Source organism: Falco rusticolus, chromosome 9 (genome assembly GCF_015220075.1).
Source record: "Falco rusticolus isolate bFalRus1 chromosome 9, bFalRus1.pri, whole genome shotgun sequence".
Taxonomy (NCBI): domain Eukaryota; kingdom Metazoa; phylum Chordata; class Aves; order Falconiformes; family Falconidae; genus Falco; species Falco rusticolus.
This window is the reverse complement of record NC_051195.1, coordinates 41285943-41301718: the sequence shown is the minus strand read 5'-3', so window position 1 is coordinate 41301718 and position 15776 is coordinate 41285943. Positions and strand designations below refer to the sequence as shown.

Sequence of the window (15776 nt, the reverse complement as noted above, 5' to 3'; positions counted from 1 at the left end):
AATGAGCTTGGAACCGTTTGTTCCTCTGGCAAGCTGGAAGGTTGTGAATGCATTGGAGTGAATTCACTAGGCATCTTTGATCAGCTCCATTAAGCATCTGCATGGGCTCCAACAGGCATTATGCTATTCAGCTATCCTATGAGAAGGGAGTACTGTTAAAGTGATTGTGTTAGTAGACAGGATGAAATAATTCAGATTGACAATCCATTTTTGAGGATAGTCATTGCAGTGAGGTTTATGAATTCTGTCAGAACATCAAGGGATTGGGGACTGACTTTTAAGGAAGTATTGGCTTTTAAGGAAGCATCCTATCAGTAGGATATTTCTTCCTGAAAGAGGCTAGAAAGCACCGTATCTTCCAATACAGAGTTTGATCTTCCAAATGTGCAATTGTCATTTCATGTGTAAACTACACAGCGTAATCTTCAGGGCTGCATATTCCTTGTTGGACATACTGGAGTACTTGGGTGAAACAAAAAGAGGACAGCAGCGCTGATTTCCACCCCTTCTCTCTTCTGTGCATACTCCTGTTGTCTTCCTAAAACGATGCTGCAAAAGCCTTGCCTGCCGTGTGGAGCGTGCCCAGGGCTGACAAGGGTGCTTAGAAAAGGCATGGCTGATCGAGGGCTGGACATAGCCTGCAAGACAAGGTGGGAACAACTCAATCCAGCAGCCTCAACATTGTGCACTTCTCATAGTGTGGCCAAGGGAAATCCTTCCTGTGTCCTCACTGATTCTTCCTCTCCAGGCTCCTGTTAGTTAATGTGCAGCTCGCGGCTGAGCCTTGTAAACGGTACTTCTGGTTACCCTTCATTGGCCCCAGGAGAGAGCAGTGAGTGAATCAGAGCTTTTGGCCTTGCAGAGCTTCTCGCTGAGCACATGTGCTGGTGGAACAAGGGTGGTTTGGATGAGGACAGGCAGGCTGGTCGGCTCACACTTCCTTGTGACCCGCTTCTACCACAGTGCTGCACTGAGCGCAGGGGGAGCAGTTCTTAAGCTGACTGTCATTACACCAGGGTGCGTCAATAACTAATACTTGTGTTTGCCTCCTCTCCTCAGGGTTTTCCTGGTGATTTTGGGGAACGAGGACCTCCAGGCATCGATGGGAACCCGGTAAGTTGGTAGCTTTTTCCTTTCTTCCTTTCTATTGCAACACACAGCACACTGTACTGCATCACGCTAGTTAGTGTGGGAAGAAGCTTTTAAGTTTGGGTTTTGTCCCTCCTGAAAAACAAACGCACATCCCTGCCCGGCTCAAGCATGCTGCAAATTCTTACATTCAGTTCAGCACCCTGTAACTTCAAGGTCATCATGTTGCCATTTGCTTTCTGTCTCCACCTGTTGCCTTTCTTGCACCTTGGTCTGGATAGATACTTTCTCATCCTGAGGGTATGACTGGAAGACAGATCAGGAGAGAAGAGGTAGGGCTGTTGCTCCTGAGGAGCAGGCAGTGGTGGGAGCGTGTTGTCCGTGCCACAGGGCCTGGTGCAAAGCCTGTGACAGCTGCAGGGATCACCTTGTTGACTGGTGTGCTCTGGGTGAAGCTTTGTATGAACGTAGCAGGGAGACATGGGCCCACAGGCAGAGGGACATGTCATCGTGAGGCACCACAGATGGCTACTCGAGTGCACACGATGCACGTGAACCCTCAGAGGAGCAGGCCATGCAGGCAGGTGCGTAGAGGTCTGAGGTACACAGAGAAGGAGGCGTGTTCCTGTCCTTTTTGCCACATTCCATTTTGTGTTGCAGGCTGGTACTGCTTGGTTTGCATCTCGCGAGTCTGTAGGAGTAAGCTGCTGAAGTACCAAGCTTGGTACCTTGCCTCATCCAAAGTGGTTGTTAATACTGGTGCAGAAAATGCCACATTCCCTGCTGCAGTGCCCGGGAGCGCTGGGAGACAGGCACCATAGCCCAGGCTTCTGCTGCCCTGCCCTGTGCCCCAGCGCCCCGACTGCGCGGGGAGAAGGCTCCAGGCTCTCCTCGTGGCCTCTCTCCGATCTTCACCTGACCCCTGCTGGCTTTCTAAGAGTGGGAGATGTGTCTCCTGGGAATTCGATGAGGATGGTCACAGAGACCATTTAAGCAGCTGGATGCTGATAAGTTTATTTTGCTCTGTCCTTGTAGCACTTTGTGCCAAACAGTTGGGTGTGTGCTGTGTTTTCCACTACTCACAAAACATGCCCTTGTGGATTGCAAAAGTTCTCAGATGTATTAATTATTCTAAATTGTTTTCTGAATTACTTTGTTGGTTCTCCCTCAATTAGCACGTGAGCAGTACTGACCAATCTTTGAAATTCCTGCTGTCTTGGTTATTCACACGTAATCACAGTGCTGCTCTGGGTGTTTGATGGAATCATTTGTTTAAAGTAATCCACTCCGCATGTGTCTTCCAAGTTCCCATTTGTCATATATGCAGCCTAAAAGTTATTTTCATAAGCAACTGTAATCACCGTGCCAAGCTCAGCTACACTCCAGCCTTTGTGGGAATTCAGCACAAGAGTCACACATGCAGTGAACTGAAAGAATTAGATTCCCAAGGAATACTTCTGTAGGACGTTTCCCATCCTTCAGTCAACTTAAGTCGTGGGTCAGAGTGGAATCACTAGTCTCAAAGCAGAAGACTTTCTAGATTGTATTGCTATTTCCAGCCAGCCCACCAGGAAGAGAAGGAATCCTGGAGGTCAGAAGGACTTTTTTTATCCAAATAACTTGTTTTGTTTTCTTTTAAATTCGCAAGTTGTCTAAGCCCCATTCAGAAGATGCGCTCAATGTTAGCTGAATGCCAGTTCCCAGAACATCGGAGAGAAGCAAATGTCCCTTCCGTTAATTCATCCAGAAGGATTGCTCTTCTTTCATCTTATCAACGGCTTTTAAATATTAATGTGCCTTGGAGATTGTAGAATGAAAACAGACTGTTTCGGCTGACTTAAAGGGAGGTTCACAGGGTCACAAGTGGAGTCACAGACGCAGAAAAATGCCAGAAAGTCTGTTTGTGAAACACACAAATATGCCGAGTTTGCTAGGTAGACTGTGCAGATAAATGGCAGGCGGGCGGGCTGCCACGGGTCCTGGGCTGCCCCGTCCTCTTCTGATCCGCTGCGCGCTTACTGCCACTGCCGCTGCCTCTGCCGCTGCCTGGGGATGGCTGCAGCCAGCAGCCTCTGATCTGCTTTCCGTCGCGTCCAGACAGAGCAAAGACTTCCAGCCACAGGGATGTTTTTCCCTCCTACTAACTTGCTAAGAACTGTTGAGCCATCACATTCCTGATCCCCCGTTCCCGGAGCACTTTAGCCACTCCAATTAGTCTCTTAATCATAGGAATTAGACATGGGAAAGGACCGTTGATTCATCTCCTTGTCTCTTGTCCCAGTGCCCGGTTCACACACTGAAAAAAGAAGAACAGAGCCCGGTTTCCCTTGCAGGTCAGGGACCAGCCTGTCGTTACTGGTAGCCAGGGAAGAGCACCTGTAAGTCTTCCACTTCCCAGGCCAGGGAATGGCTCGAATTAACAACTGATCCTGTCCACATCTCCCAGGGGAGTCCCCCCGTCCTCTTCCAAGAGGAAATCCTCTTGTGCTAGGCGTGAGGCCATGCATTTCCACATCTACCCTTTCTCTTGAGGAATACCCACATGACATAACTTGGAAATCTAGGCAGTCCCTCCTACGTCTGGTGGGACCAAGAGCTGACCGTCCACCCAGTCTGCATCCCAGCCACCCTCAGAGCCTGCAGGACTTACTGGGAAACCCAGGCCACCGTGCAGCTCCAGTGCTCAGCATTCCCGGGGACGTTTCCTCTTCTTGCTGAGCACAGTAATGCCAGGCCTTGACTAAAAGCTTGAAGCCGACCTTATTACAGTAGCTCAGAGGATGCAGAAATCCCACCCATGAGGAACAATTGCTCCACAGATGTCCCAAGTATGCAGGAAAGGAACCAGCCATAAAAAAGCAATTTTAAACTGGTTGAGATTATGAAACGCTTTTTGTGTGTGCTTGCCCAATAGTCCTTTACTCCACTTCCCATAAAATAAACACACGTAACCCTTTACCCAAGGAGGCTGAGCACGTTTAGTCACGCTGCGTCCCCTTCTTTTTCATTCTTTCACCAGGCAAATCTTTCCATAAAAGGGGAGCTTTATTGCACCGAAGGGGACTCCACCAGATGTGCACCATAAACTGAGCTGGTCTGTCAAAGAAAGTAGCCAGTGTGATCCAGAGCAGGGGTAGGGTTGCCTGAGTCAACGGGAAGTTTAGTATTTCCAGTGCACTTGTTCTGAGAGGCCCTGCTGGAGACGGAGGTGTGCGAGAGCAGGTCTGTGCCCTGACAAGCATCCCTCCACCGAGGGAGACACAGGGACAGGCTAAGCATCACATGTTTGCTAAAGTACTTAGGGACCTAGACAGGTGACTTGTGGGTCTGGCACAGCTTCTCTGCTGCACTTCACCTGGAAACGCCATCAGGCACCTGCCAGCACTCCTGGCACCTGTGTGTCTTCGGGAAGCTGGCACAGAGGGAGTTTGTGGTGAGGCTGACGGTTCAAACCAGCCCCAGAAGCACAGGTAGCAGTCTGTCCCTCAGAATGGTGAGCTCCGAGGGGCTCTTGAAAAGCCTCTAAGAGGAGCTGGTGCTTTCCAAAATGCCCTGCTTGAGAGCAGTCTGTAAGAGATGGCAAATGAGCACAGAACCCGAGGTGAAATCCCTGCAGTCCATCTCCTGCTCTCTGCAGTGTGATTAAAAGCAACTTGTCCTCCAAGCAGGCGCTGGGTTCCCTGCAGATTGCTCCCTGCTCCAGGGACAGGGGTACTGAGCCACCTCCCCACAGACCAGCTGCAGCCTGATGTCTAGAGGCTTTTTCTGAAAAGGAAAGAAATGGCAAGTCGATGGTCTGGGCGGGAGCCCAGATGGTTGAAGCAAAGTGCCGAGGATGTTGCCAGTTCCTCACCCCAAACCAGCTGTTAGATACAGGAGGAGCAGCCTCAGAGCATCCCATGTGCCAAACACGCTCCAGGGCCCATCAGCCAGCACCAGAAGCTGGCATACCCTCTCCCCAAGTTATCCAGTTTAATTTCCATCCAAGTACTCCTTTTCTTATGAGTTTTATTGTTCCTTAACCGTTCCCCAAAAACCTCACCTTTCCCATGGCTAAGCAGCTTCCCTCTCCTTCCCACCTTGGCTTTGCTGCCCCATGCCCGCTCCCCACGCTGGTCCCTCTCCCTGCCTACACCTTCCCCCCACCTGGGGCAGGCTCCCACCCGCTGCCCTGCCTGCACGGTGAAATGCGGCTTTTATCCAGCCCGCTGCGGGGAGGGGAGCTCAGCCCTGCGAGGAGCTGCAGACCAACAAGCAGCCCTGTGTCTGGGGATGTGCTGCGAGCAGGCTCGCTGAGGTGGAAGCTCTCCATCGCTTTGGCTGGGGAAGGGGCTGGAGGGGGGACGGAAGGGGGAGGGATGATAGTTTCCCTTCCCTCGAGCTCCTGAAACACTGAGCTGCCTTTCAGCCTCTGTTTGTCTACAAACTGTCCTGACCATGTCGGTTTGTCTTTCCTTTTAGGGAGAATTGGGAGCCCCAGGTCCTCCTGGAGTCCTTGGACTCATTGTAAGTACAAAAAACAAATGGAGATCTGGCTTCTCGGGGCTTTAACCCTTCCAGCCGGCATAACTACGCATAGATTTTCTTCTTCCCGTGGCAGGGCAGCGAACAGGGTGGCTGTTTGCATGGGGGGGAGTGACGTCTGGGGGGAAAGGAGGCTGCCTGGTGGACTGGGAGGTGGAGGAGGGCAAACCCTTGCTAAGCAGAAGGAAACAGATTAAAGGTTTGCTGTTAGTGCCCTTATTCCTAGATAACATACCCTTTTGATAACATTTACCAGGGTATTTCTTCAAAGGCGCAATATTCATTCCACACCAGGGACTGTTGTCTTTTAAAAGGCGAGTCCCTGTAAGCAGTAATCTCAGGAACATACAGTTCCTGCTCACTGGAGAGGCCATGGGTAGGAACCGTCTGTCCTCTGGGTATACAGGAATTTTATGTGCACTCTCATCATCCCATCACTAATCCAGGTAATTATGTACACAGCCAAATTCCACCCTTCGTTGCACGCTTCCCCAGCAGAAGATAAATGGCTGTAAAGATGGGTGGCAACTCATCCTCTGGCAGCTGTGCTGGGGGTTAGTGAATGCCCAGCTGAACATATTATGGTTTATTTTTAGGTCTCAGTACTTGTTTCAGGTTATTTCCTTCCACTCACAAGAAGTGGTAGGCTCTGTTAGTATGACAGTATTCTTTCAAAAGTATTCCTCCTCGGCTGTGATGATCCATGAAAACCTGACTTGCAATGAATGGTTAAAAACCTTCTCCTTTTGCCTTTCCATAGCTTAAATTGCAGGATTTCCATCAGCCGACATGGAAACCCCAATTGCCCTAGACGTTGCACAAACATAGAACAAAGAAATCCAGAAATCAATCACAAATAAACCCAGAAATCTTAGAGTCCATGAAGGAAAAGCAGAGAATATGGTGGAACAAGTATGCCTGTCTTGCGGGTGGGAAGCTGGGGCACAGGTGGATTAAGGCTTCAGAAAGTTTTTCGCGGAGCCAGGATTAGGTCTGCGTTTCCCCTTGTTAGCAGAGCTGAAAGCAGCTTCTTCAGCTGCAGCAGCAGAAAGGATGTGCTCTCGGCAAAGAGCTGTAAGGGGAAGGTTGCTGTTTAAAAGGACACGACTGGAGGTATTGTCCGAATTGCATCACATTTCTCCTAGTGTTTGGAAAGATTTATCTTAACCTGGTTGTTGTTATCTCACAGATACTTGTTAGAAAGTGAAAGGTCAAACACTGTAAATGTGATTAAGATCCTTCCAGAGATGATGGAGCCAGGAGGCTGCTTGTCCTGCTGTCCTCGCTGGCCCAGCCAGTGCCATGCTGTGATGTGCTTGGGGCAGATCACAGGGCCAGGAGGGACAGGTTTAGCCTGGAGCTGATCTGAAATGAGGAGAGGCAGCGTGTGGTTTCTAACCTGTCTTTGTGATCGCGATGTTTTTGCTCCACATTGGCTCCAGCTACCCAAATGACACCAAATTCTTTGTGAGGTACAACTAAACTGGTTTGGTTTTTCCCTGACTGGCCCCAAGATCTAGCATTGCATGTCCTAGACCAGGATTCAGCTCCATCACCAGATACCTGGAATCTGTTACCTTTTCTGTCTTGACCTTTTGTGTTGGTCTCTTACTGACATCCCAGGTTGTAATGCTTTTGCTGGAAAAGGGCAAAACCAGCAGTTCTTATTTTGCTGCTAAGCCTGGTCTGTCTTAAACTTTGAATATTATTTCTCTCTGCCCATCCATGGGAAGAAATAATCATGCCTGTTGTGAGCCTCTTCCTAGCTTTATTTCTAAGGCAGAAAGTCGTTCCCTTGCAGCTGTTTTTTCAGGAATCACTTGCTGCAGCAGTAGCAATCAGCTGCTGTCTTCCCCTGTTGGGCTGCTGGTACCACCCAGAGCTGATAAAAATGTCAATCTGTGATTCAGGTCAGACTGAGTCAGATCATTTGTCCCAGGGTAATATGCTACTCCTGAATTCAGGATGCTGAAGCATCTCTAGGGGGACTGATCTGAGAGTGACCTCTCCCATCCTGAGGAGAAGGGAGCGCATCCATCCTCCATTCTCTCCGTAGGGCAGCACCAGGCTCCTTCCCCGGGATGCGCAGCACCGGGCTCGCGCTGCGGGGCACGGAGAAGGCGGCCGGGCGCCTGCTGCGGGCTGGCCCTCCTTCACTCGCTTCCTTCCCTCCCCACTCCAGCGGTCCCCAGGGCACCAGCCGCGTTCCCAGCTGCTGCCTCGCACACTGCAGGTGTTTGCGTTTACTGTTTAAGAGAGGCTGAAGAGCAGAATTAGATGTAACTAAAGCCTCTTGCTCTCCTAATTAACTGTGTGGGCAAAGCTTTAAGTAAACGTGTTTCTACAAGAAGCCTTTATTCTGGGAGGTATGAAAAGGGCGTCTGTTCAGGCGGCCAGAGCCCAGCGTGGCTGCGGGCCCAGCAGTGCTGACCAGAGGAGCGCTCCTTCAGCTGAGCCCTCCCTGTTTGTTCACAGGTGGCAGGCGAGGCTGGTGCACTCCGTCACTGCTCTCCTCACGGGCAGAAGGCAGTCAGAGCGTGCCCATGCCAGCCACTGAAGGCTGCTTTTGTGCCTGTGCAGGCAGGTCCCGGCAGCCGCCGTGAGCTCCTGTGTCCACCGGTGCTGCAGGTCCCTGTACAAGCCCTGGGGCACGATGCCATGCTGACTTCTCCCTGTGGAACAGGGGCCACGCTGATGAGACACCTCTGCCCTTACCTCCTCCCCATATCGCTTTTAGACATCAGAGCTTGGCAGTGACCCGCGTTTCTTGGCTATTGCTTTTTTTGCTGTTTGGGTCTGTCCTCTTTTTAACACACCCTCAGACTCCCTCCAGAGAACTTGGGAATACTGCAGTAGTTTCTTTCTGATAACACAGATAACTTCACCAAGAGTAAACAAACTCCAGGATTGTCCAGCCAAAAATTTTAATTTTTCAAGTAGTGGAAGATGTAAATTAATTGATTCAAAAGTTAGGAAGAACATGAGAAAAAATTCTTGGATCCTACCACAGTGGCAGACTTCAAGGTGGTTTCTTAATTAATTTTCCACTATTTTGCCATTAATTTACCAGCCTAAATTCCTTATCTAATTTTTTAAGTGGATCCAGGAACTCAGGCTCCTGGTTTTGGAGTCTGACCATGCTGCCCGACACCCGTATTGCCTGTGGGCAGGAGCGGGATGCTCACGTTCTCCAGGCACCGGGCACTCTCTGCCCGGCGGCCGTGCTCAGGCACAGGAGCAGCAGCGCAGGGCGCTGGGTGAGCCGATCCCGGGGACAGCTCACATCTCCAGTGGTTACTGGTGGGGCACTTTGGGATCTCTCTGTGGCAAGAGCAGGGTGTGAATAGGAGCTGCCCTTCCTCCCTCACATGCCTGCAAGGCAAAAAGCCCTGTGCTGCTTTTGCTTAGAGGTTGTCTACACATTAGAAGTCTCTCAACTTGTGCCAGGATGCTGCTTCTGCTGCTGTCAGTGGTGCAATTCCTCAGGGATACCAAGAGACCAGATAGGAGAATGGAATTTCACACCACATACAGCTGTCTGTTGGGTTTGCACCTAATGACGTCAGTAATTTTCTTTCTCTTACTAGGGTGACATGGGCTCTGTTGGACCGATAGGCTATCCAGGACCAAAAGGCTTAAAGGTGAGTGATGAGCTGTGTCAGCTCTTGTCCCTTCATGGCAGGGCTGAAGATTTTTCTGTCCTTCCTTCGGGTAATGATAACTGTCCCGAGAGAAAGGATGGGTAGCAGCAGTGCTTGCCCATTGACCCAGGCACAGGACTGGCGAACACAACATCCCACTGGTGGTCTGCAGTAGGTCTAAGTGAATGGAGAATCCCAGGGGCATTTTCCCTGCAAACCTCCAGGCCATGAAGGGTGTTGAAATAAGGTGTGATGGAGCACGCTTTGGGAGCAGTCTGGCTCTGAGCCACCAGCTCCATCAGGGACATCGATGCCATAGACCTGAGCAAGTCTTCACGGTGGCTCAGTCTCACTCTGAACTTTCTTTTGTTTCAGGGGCTGATGGGAAACCCTGGAGAACATGGACTGAAAGGTGATAAGGTGATCGGAATACTCCCTTATTGCACTGTGTTTTAATTTTGCATGTGAAATCCCCTTTCTAGCTTCTCTTTCTTATTCAGCACCATGGTACTGGTTCCACTCTGGCTGTCTCTTTGCCCCCACCCTCCCTCTTTCTTGGCACTCCAGTTTTGATTTTTCTTTCCTTTACGATATCTGCCTCATCCCCCTTTTCATGGAGTTCTAGTATAGACCAGTTATGCTCAGATCCTCTTTGGAGCTTCTGTCCCCCACTGATGATGACAGTAACTGTAAAGTTATCTGGTGTTTCACTGGTCTTTTATGGTTTTATATTGGTTACATGATGGGATGGGGAGGGGAGGACAAGGATGAGGACATGACAGCACTGACAGTGAGTTTGCATTAATGCATCTGGGGGAAACACATGATGTGACAAAGCAGCACAGCTCATGGATCAAGCAAACCAGCTGGATGCCCAGGAAAAGCTGTTCCATGTTAGGTACCTCTGCTCCTGTTCAGAGGCTCACCTCGGTTCAGCTTCTTGCTGAGAGGAAATTGCCTTGTGCCAAACTGATACAAATTACTTTAGAAAAAGAAAAAAGGAGAAGGGCATTGATTGCGATGATTTAGTGCTGCTGGCACAAAGACATGCAGCTTGAGCTAAATCAGCATGAAGCTGTGTGTGTAAATGTCTTACTGTCATGAGGACCATCATCCTACAGATACTCGACTCTAGGGTTTATTTAGTCTAAAAGAGTGGGAGGTGCAGTCATTTATTGTTGGCTCTGGTTGCTCAGGAGGGCAATGGAAAATGACCATTAAGTGTATTTTCCTCCTCCTGTCTGATGTTTTAATCTTTTGTTAGATGTGTGCTTTTAAAGAATGATTTAGCAGCCCAGAACTGCACATGGGGGAAGCAGTGTTCAAGCCAGTTGATTCCACTCTCCTGATACTGTAGCAGCACCTTGCCAGGGCTCCTGTGTCTGCAGTTTCCCTTCCCCCCCCCCCCCCCGTACCACCTTTTCACTTTGGCAGAGAGGAAGGACAGGGCAAGAGAAGGACCTTTTCTTTAGGACAAGCTTAAGACATTGTAGCTGGTTTCTTGACTCAACACCTGTTCCTAGAGCCCGTAGGCTCTTCTGTCTGCTCCCTGGAGTAAGTGGTTGAATATCTTAAAAATTGCCAATATTTAAATCATTGTTTAGCAAAATAAACCTTCCTGGACATTACAGTCTCCATCACTTCACACATACTGCTCTGTTCATCCTCAGCGTTTCTCCAGCCACTGCTTTCATATTAACCAAATGGTTTGCAGCTCTTCCTAGAGTTATCCTTAAAATACTCCCAAGTGCAGAATTATCCATCCTCCCCCAATAATTCCATGCTCAGTCTTGCAGCTTCTCTCCTGAGGTGCAGGAAACCTTCCCTCTCCCTCCCCAGCTACCTCTCCTACGGCATTTTCCCTGGACAAGGCAGATTTCCTTCCTGGCTTTCATTGCAGCCCTCCCCTAATCCAAGACTGACAAACCGTCCCTCCTACTCAAGCCTTCTCTGTCCCTATCAGTTGACTTTAGTTCAAATATCCTGTGTGCTATCAGACACTCAGATCAGACTGATGATGATTTCAGAGTCAGAGAGAGCTTCCAAACAGCTTGCGTGTATCCTTTCCGGAGCCCAGCAGCCAGAAGGCTGGGAGATGGAAGGCAGGAGGATATCAGACCTACCCAGGCGCTGCTGGCCACAAGTCCCAGCCGCTCGGGTGAAGGCACGCAGCTCTGGCATTGCAGTTTCTAGCCAAAGCATCCCAGTTTGCTACACTTCTTTGCATGAGTATAGACAAAGTTCATCAGCTCTCCTTACATTTGGGAGAGAATTTGGCCTGAAATAGCATTGTGGTTTTATCAGTTATTTGGTTTTCTGACTTGTTGGTCTTGCTGTTCAGCTCGTCGGCCCTGCTTATAATACATCCCTTCTCCAACTGATCAAAAGGCTGTTGTGTTCATTTACTCGCTGCCACATTTCTTTAGTGAAGGGCACCTTTAAGCCTTTTTATTTTCTCTCACTCCAACTGGAGCATCATGAGAAAAATGCTCATCCCTTCTTGCAGCTTGTTTACATTTGTGTTTTAATTTACGTTCTGGTACCATGAGGAAATTAAGTGATATCTGGTCTTGCTGCTTTTGCTCAGTTTGTAGCAAGGGAAAAACTCGGCCTTAAAAGAGCTTGTGGTCTAAATGCATGTGCGGTAAAAGGAAAGGACATTTATGCCCTTCATGTCATCTGAGTGCTCCTGAGTTGCAGAAGTGAGCGAGGAGGAGGTGGCTGGAGGTGGGGAGTACCCCTGGCCTCTTGGACCCTCTTCTTGCCAGGACCATCTTTTGTCTTGCCATTTACCTTGTTTCAATGAAAATGTTTCCTATTGCAGCCTTTATTAAGAAACCACATCATAAATCTTTCTTTGCCCCTCTTGGTTTTGGCCACATGCTTTTCAATTGAAGCTGATCTTAGAAATCTCTGACTTAAGGAAATCCCACATACAGGAAAGAAGAGCCAGGATCTCTGTGTTCACTTAGTGCCTGGCTGGGCTTGGGTCACAGGGAGGACCCTGCCTAAAGCAGAGGGATTGACTTGTGCTGGAGGCTTCCTTCTGTACTCTCTCTCCAGTCCTGTCACTGTTAGTTTCTGCTGCTATTTCTATTTTCAGGCTGTGGCATCTTATTTGAAGGCTTTGTCTGGTTGCCTACTATTCTTTTCCTCTCCATTAGATTTTGACTTCATTATAACCCTCCATCCTCTTCTTCAAACAAAATTGCCTTACTGCTATGACCAGAGGAAACATAAGCAGCTGCCCTGAATCTTGTATTTACTCTCTGTCTGTCAGTTTGAAAGTTTGCCTCTTGCCATTTTTGAAACAATTCCAGACCGCGGTTGTATGCAAACTGCCTCTGCAGAGATCCTTATTCATGGCTTGGTCACCTCCCAAGTAACAGAGTTCCCCTCTCTGCTGGATGTTGAAGATGCAAGTACAAGGCTGAACTTAGCTAAATAGTTGGGGGTGACAGTCCAGCCAGCCTGCAGAAACCTTCTCCCTGCACATCTGTGTCCATCCCACTGTACCACTCTATGAGCATATAAGGCCCCTGAGTTTCCTTCAAAGAGCAAATTATTTCAGAGTTCCAAGCTGGTGCTGCTTTCCTGCGGTGCATTCAGCAGGAGTGCTGCAGGAGGAGGAAGGGCTGGCAGCGTCCCGTGCAGAGCCGATGCGCAGCCCGTTCAGCAGAAAGCAGTGCTAGAGTCCAGGAGCCCTGTTTACACCCTTGAAGACGCATGATTTTTCGCAGGGCTTGAATTGCCATTAGCCAACTGTGCAAGCATCTTTCCTGAGACTGTAAGTGGGTGCCTCAAATGCCTCTGAAAGACCCGAGCCATATGCTAAGCGTGGTGAATGCATGAGATGAATGAATCCAGGTACTAACGAGCAGACACGATGCCCAGGCTCAGCCAACAGTAGCTGTCAGCCTTACTAAACGTGCCAATTCTGGCAGCAAATCAACCCCTTACACCAGAGAGTCCCAGCCTACAGAAAGCTAAATCTTGTACGAAGATTCTCTGGAAAGCAGTTTCTGATAAGCCCATTTAGAAATCGAGGCTTTTCCCAAAGGAATGTGAGGGATTATTGCAGTAGTGCTGTTCTCTCCCATTACAAGGCTGGGGGGGGGACACATAAATGTACTGGCTCTCCCCGCTTCTCCACTGTGGCTTTCAGAAAGCTGTTAAACATAGAGTTAAACTTCATGTTTGGGGGGCAGGGGAGGTGGGGGGAGAAAAGAAAAAAGAGAAGCCCTAGGCACTTGGCAGCATCTGAAATGCTGGGTCAGCAGGGGCGGAGAGCAGCAAACCTCACTGCTCCGTGCTGACAGTAATCAGTAACCTTTTGTAATTAGTAATTCACTAACGCAGCAGATGAGAGCAGCCTTGGGGGCCTCACACCTTCCATCTGCTGCCACTCACGGACCAGCTCAGGTCTGAGGGGGAACAGGGATTTCCAGAGTCCCCCGCCTCCTCCCTGGCAGGGGATGGGCTTTTTCCTCACGCTGTAGTTCTGCAGAACTTGGCCTCTTCTGCATGCCTGCATGTTGCTGCCCATGCTGAGCCCAGCGCTGCTCCCCTGGGACCCCGCAGGGCTGCGGGAGCTGCCGTAGGTGCCGGTGCACAGGGTGCCTGGAGCACAGCCCACGCCTGGCCGCCCCGCCACTCCAGGGTGCCACTCACGGTGCCTGTCTGAGGGTGCGCTGATGAATATTTGGTTAGATGTCTGCAGTTCCCTGTGAAATCCACCTCTCCTGGTCACATCCAAGCATGTGGCCTTGTACAGGTTTGTCTTTTTGTAGCTGAGGAACACCCCCCTCTCTCAGCAGCGGTCAGGCCAAATGCTGGCGAAGCCTAGGCATGATGACTGGGGGCTGGGCGGCAGGCACGTGGTGACTGAGGCTGCCACCTCGGTCAAGCCGGGAGAAGGTCCTCACGGCAACGCTGCATGTTTCAGAAACGCTGCTACCATTCCCCTTTGCCGTGGCAGGAGGAGAAACCTACCTCAACACTGAGAGGGTTTTCCTCTTCCACGAGAGGGTGTTTCTCACTGCTTTTTGGACTTTGTTTCCTATGTTGCATTGCTCACTATTCCACACAGCGCAGCTTGTTAATCCCAAATGCACGCATCATATGGTGGAGCCCAGGCATGAACTAGAATAAGGGGCAATGTCCCACTTCTCCTGCAGAAATCACATCTTTGTAGCTAGCAGCTAGAGCAGCAAGTACAGAGCACGCCGATGCTAGCCAATCCCTTCAGCATGACCCATCAAAACTTGGTACCGCAGAATTTAATGATGTTTTTCACAGCTTCACTTTTCCCACAAAATGAATCATCCTTTTATTTCCCTTTATATGTTTTCATGGAGGCAAAGATAGGTGGCAGAGAGTGTTCCATCTGCTCTTACAATGAGAAGTGGAATTACTGGATAACCCTGAAATAAAGAGTGGTCTTGAGAAGGCTACATGATGTGATGAGTGCAGAGGAAAGGTGGAGGAAGGGGAGGAAATCCTAGCTACTTGTTCACATAAAGGAGTTTTATGAATCCGAACATCTGTAACTAGTGAAGGACACGGCTCAGTAGTTTTGCTGTGTTGGCCCCCCTTGTATTGCTAAGCAGAAAGTCTCGGGAAAAGAGATTTCCAATTGAGAGCAAAATGAGGCTTTTGCACAGTGACCCCCCTGCATCCTATGGACAGCAAACACACCTCTTGCAAATCCGTCACTTCCCTCGCAGCCCCGTGGTGCCGTGTGCCGTTAAGAAGGGCCTCAGGGTCTCTGAAACTGCATTTCTTTTTATAGGTGAAACATGAAACATAGGCAATATCCCATGGGCAGAGCCTGTTTGTAATTTCAGATTGTGCATTCCTCCTCCTCCCCACGAGCAAAGTCCTTGCAGCCCCTTTTCATCATCTCAGCGCTGGGTTTTTTTAATAATAATAAACGCGCTGGACCTCTTTCCTCCTTGTTTTTTCCTTCACATTAAAGGCTCACAGCCTGAGATTTACTGTGCTCAAGGCGGGTCAGAGGGGATGCCCTAGTCCTCAGTTCTGGTTTAAGATATTAATGGCCATTGCAGATGGATCATTCATGCCGTGACATTTTGCTGTGCTATTGCAATAGCATGTGACCATCTAGCGTGGAGCCCAGCTACAGCTGAGAGATGTGTTTTGTCTTTCCTTCTTACCCTCTCTAATGCCCGTTTCTCAGAGTTGTTTGAAAACTTTTCTCTGTCATGCCGTTGCTATCCCGCTTTGCTTAAAGGTTAGTGATAAAGGTTTGTTCCTGCCTTTTGCTATGCTCAGGAAAATCTTATAGTAGTCATTTCTTAATGTCCAAGTATTTCTTTCAAAACAGTATTTCAGTGTCCACTTGTACTGTCAGGGTAGAAAACTGCTTAAAAAAAATAATCTTTTTTTTTAACCCTCAACATAGGTGATAAAGACAAGGAGTTTTCAGAGCAAACCTCTCGCTTTCAAAAAAAACTGTTTTCCTGCTGTCTTCTGGCAGGAGCCAGAATTAGAATAGATTTC

The 15776-nt window shown here is 49.3% G+C and overlaps 1 protein-coding gene across 2 annotated transcripts in view; it reads left to right on the top strand.

Moving 5' to 3' along the window:
- COL27A1 (collagen type XXVII alpha 1 chain) overlaps positions 1-15776 on the top strand; it is a 159511-nt gene that overhangs the window by 64061 nt on the left and 79674 nt on the right. For both annotated transcript variants that reach the window (XM_037400496.1, XM_037400497.1), the window contains 4 exons: positions 1060-1113; positions 5551-5595; positions 9201-9254; positions 9630-9674. In XM_037400496.1, coding sequence (XP_037256393.1) covers positions 1060-1113; positions 5551-5595; positions 9201-9254; positions 9630-9674 — 198 coding nt within the window. The remainder of the gene's footprint in view (positions 1-1059; positions 1114-5550; positions 5596-9200; positions 9255-9629; positions 9675-15776) is intronic.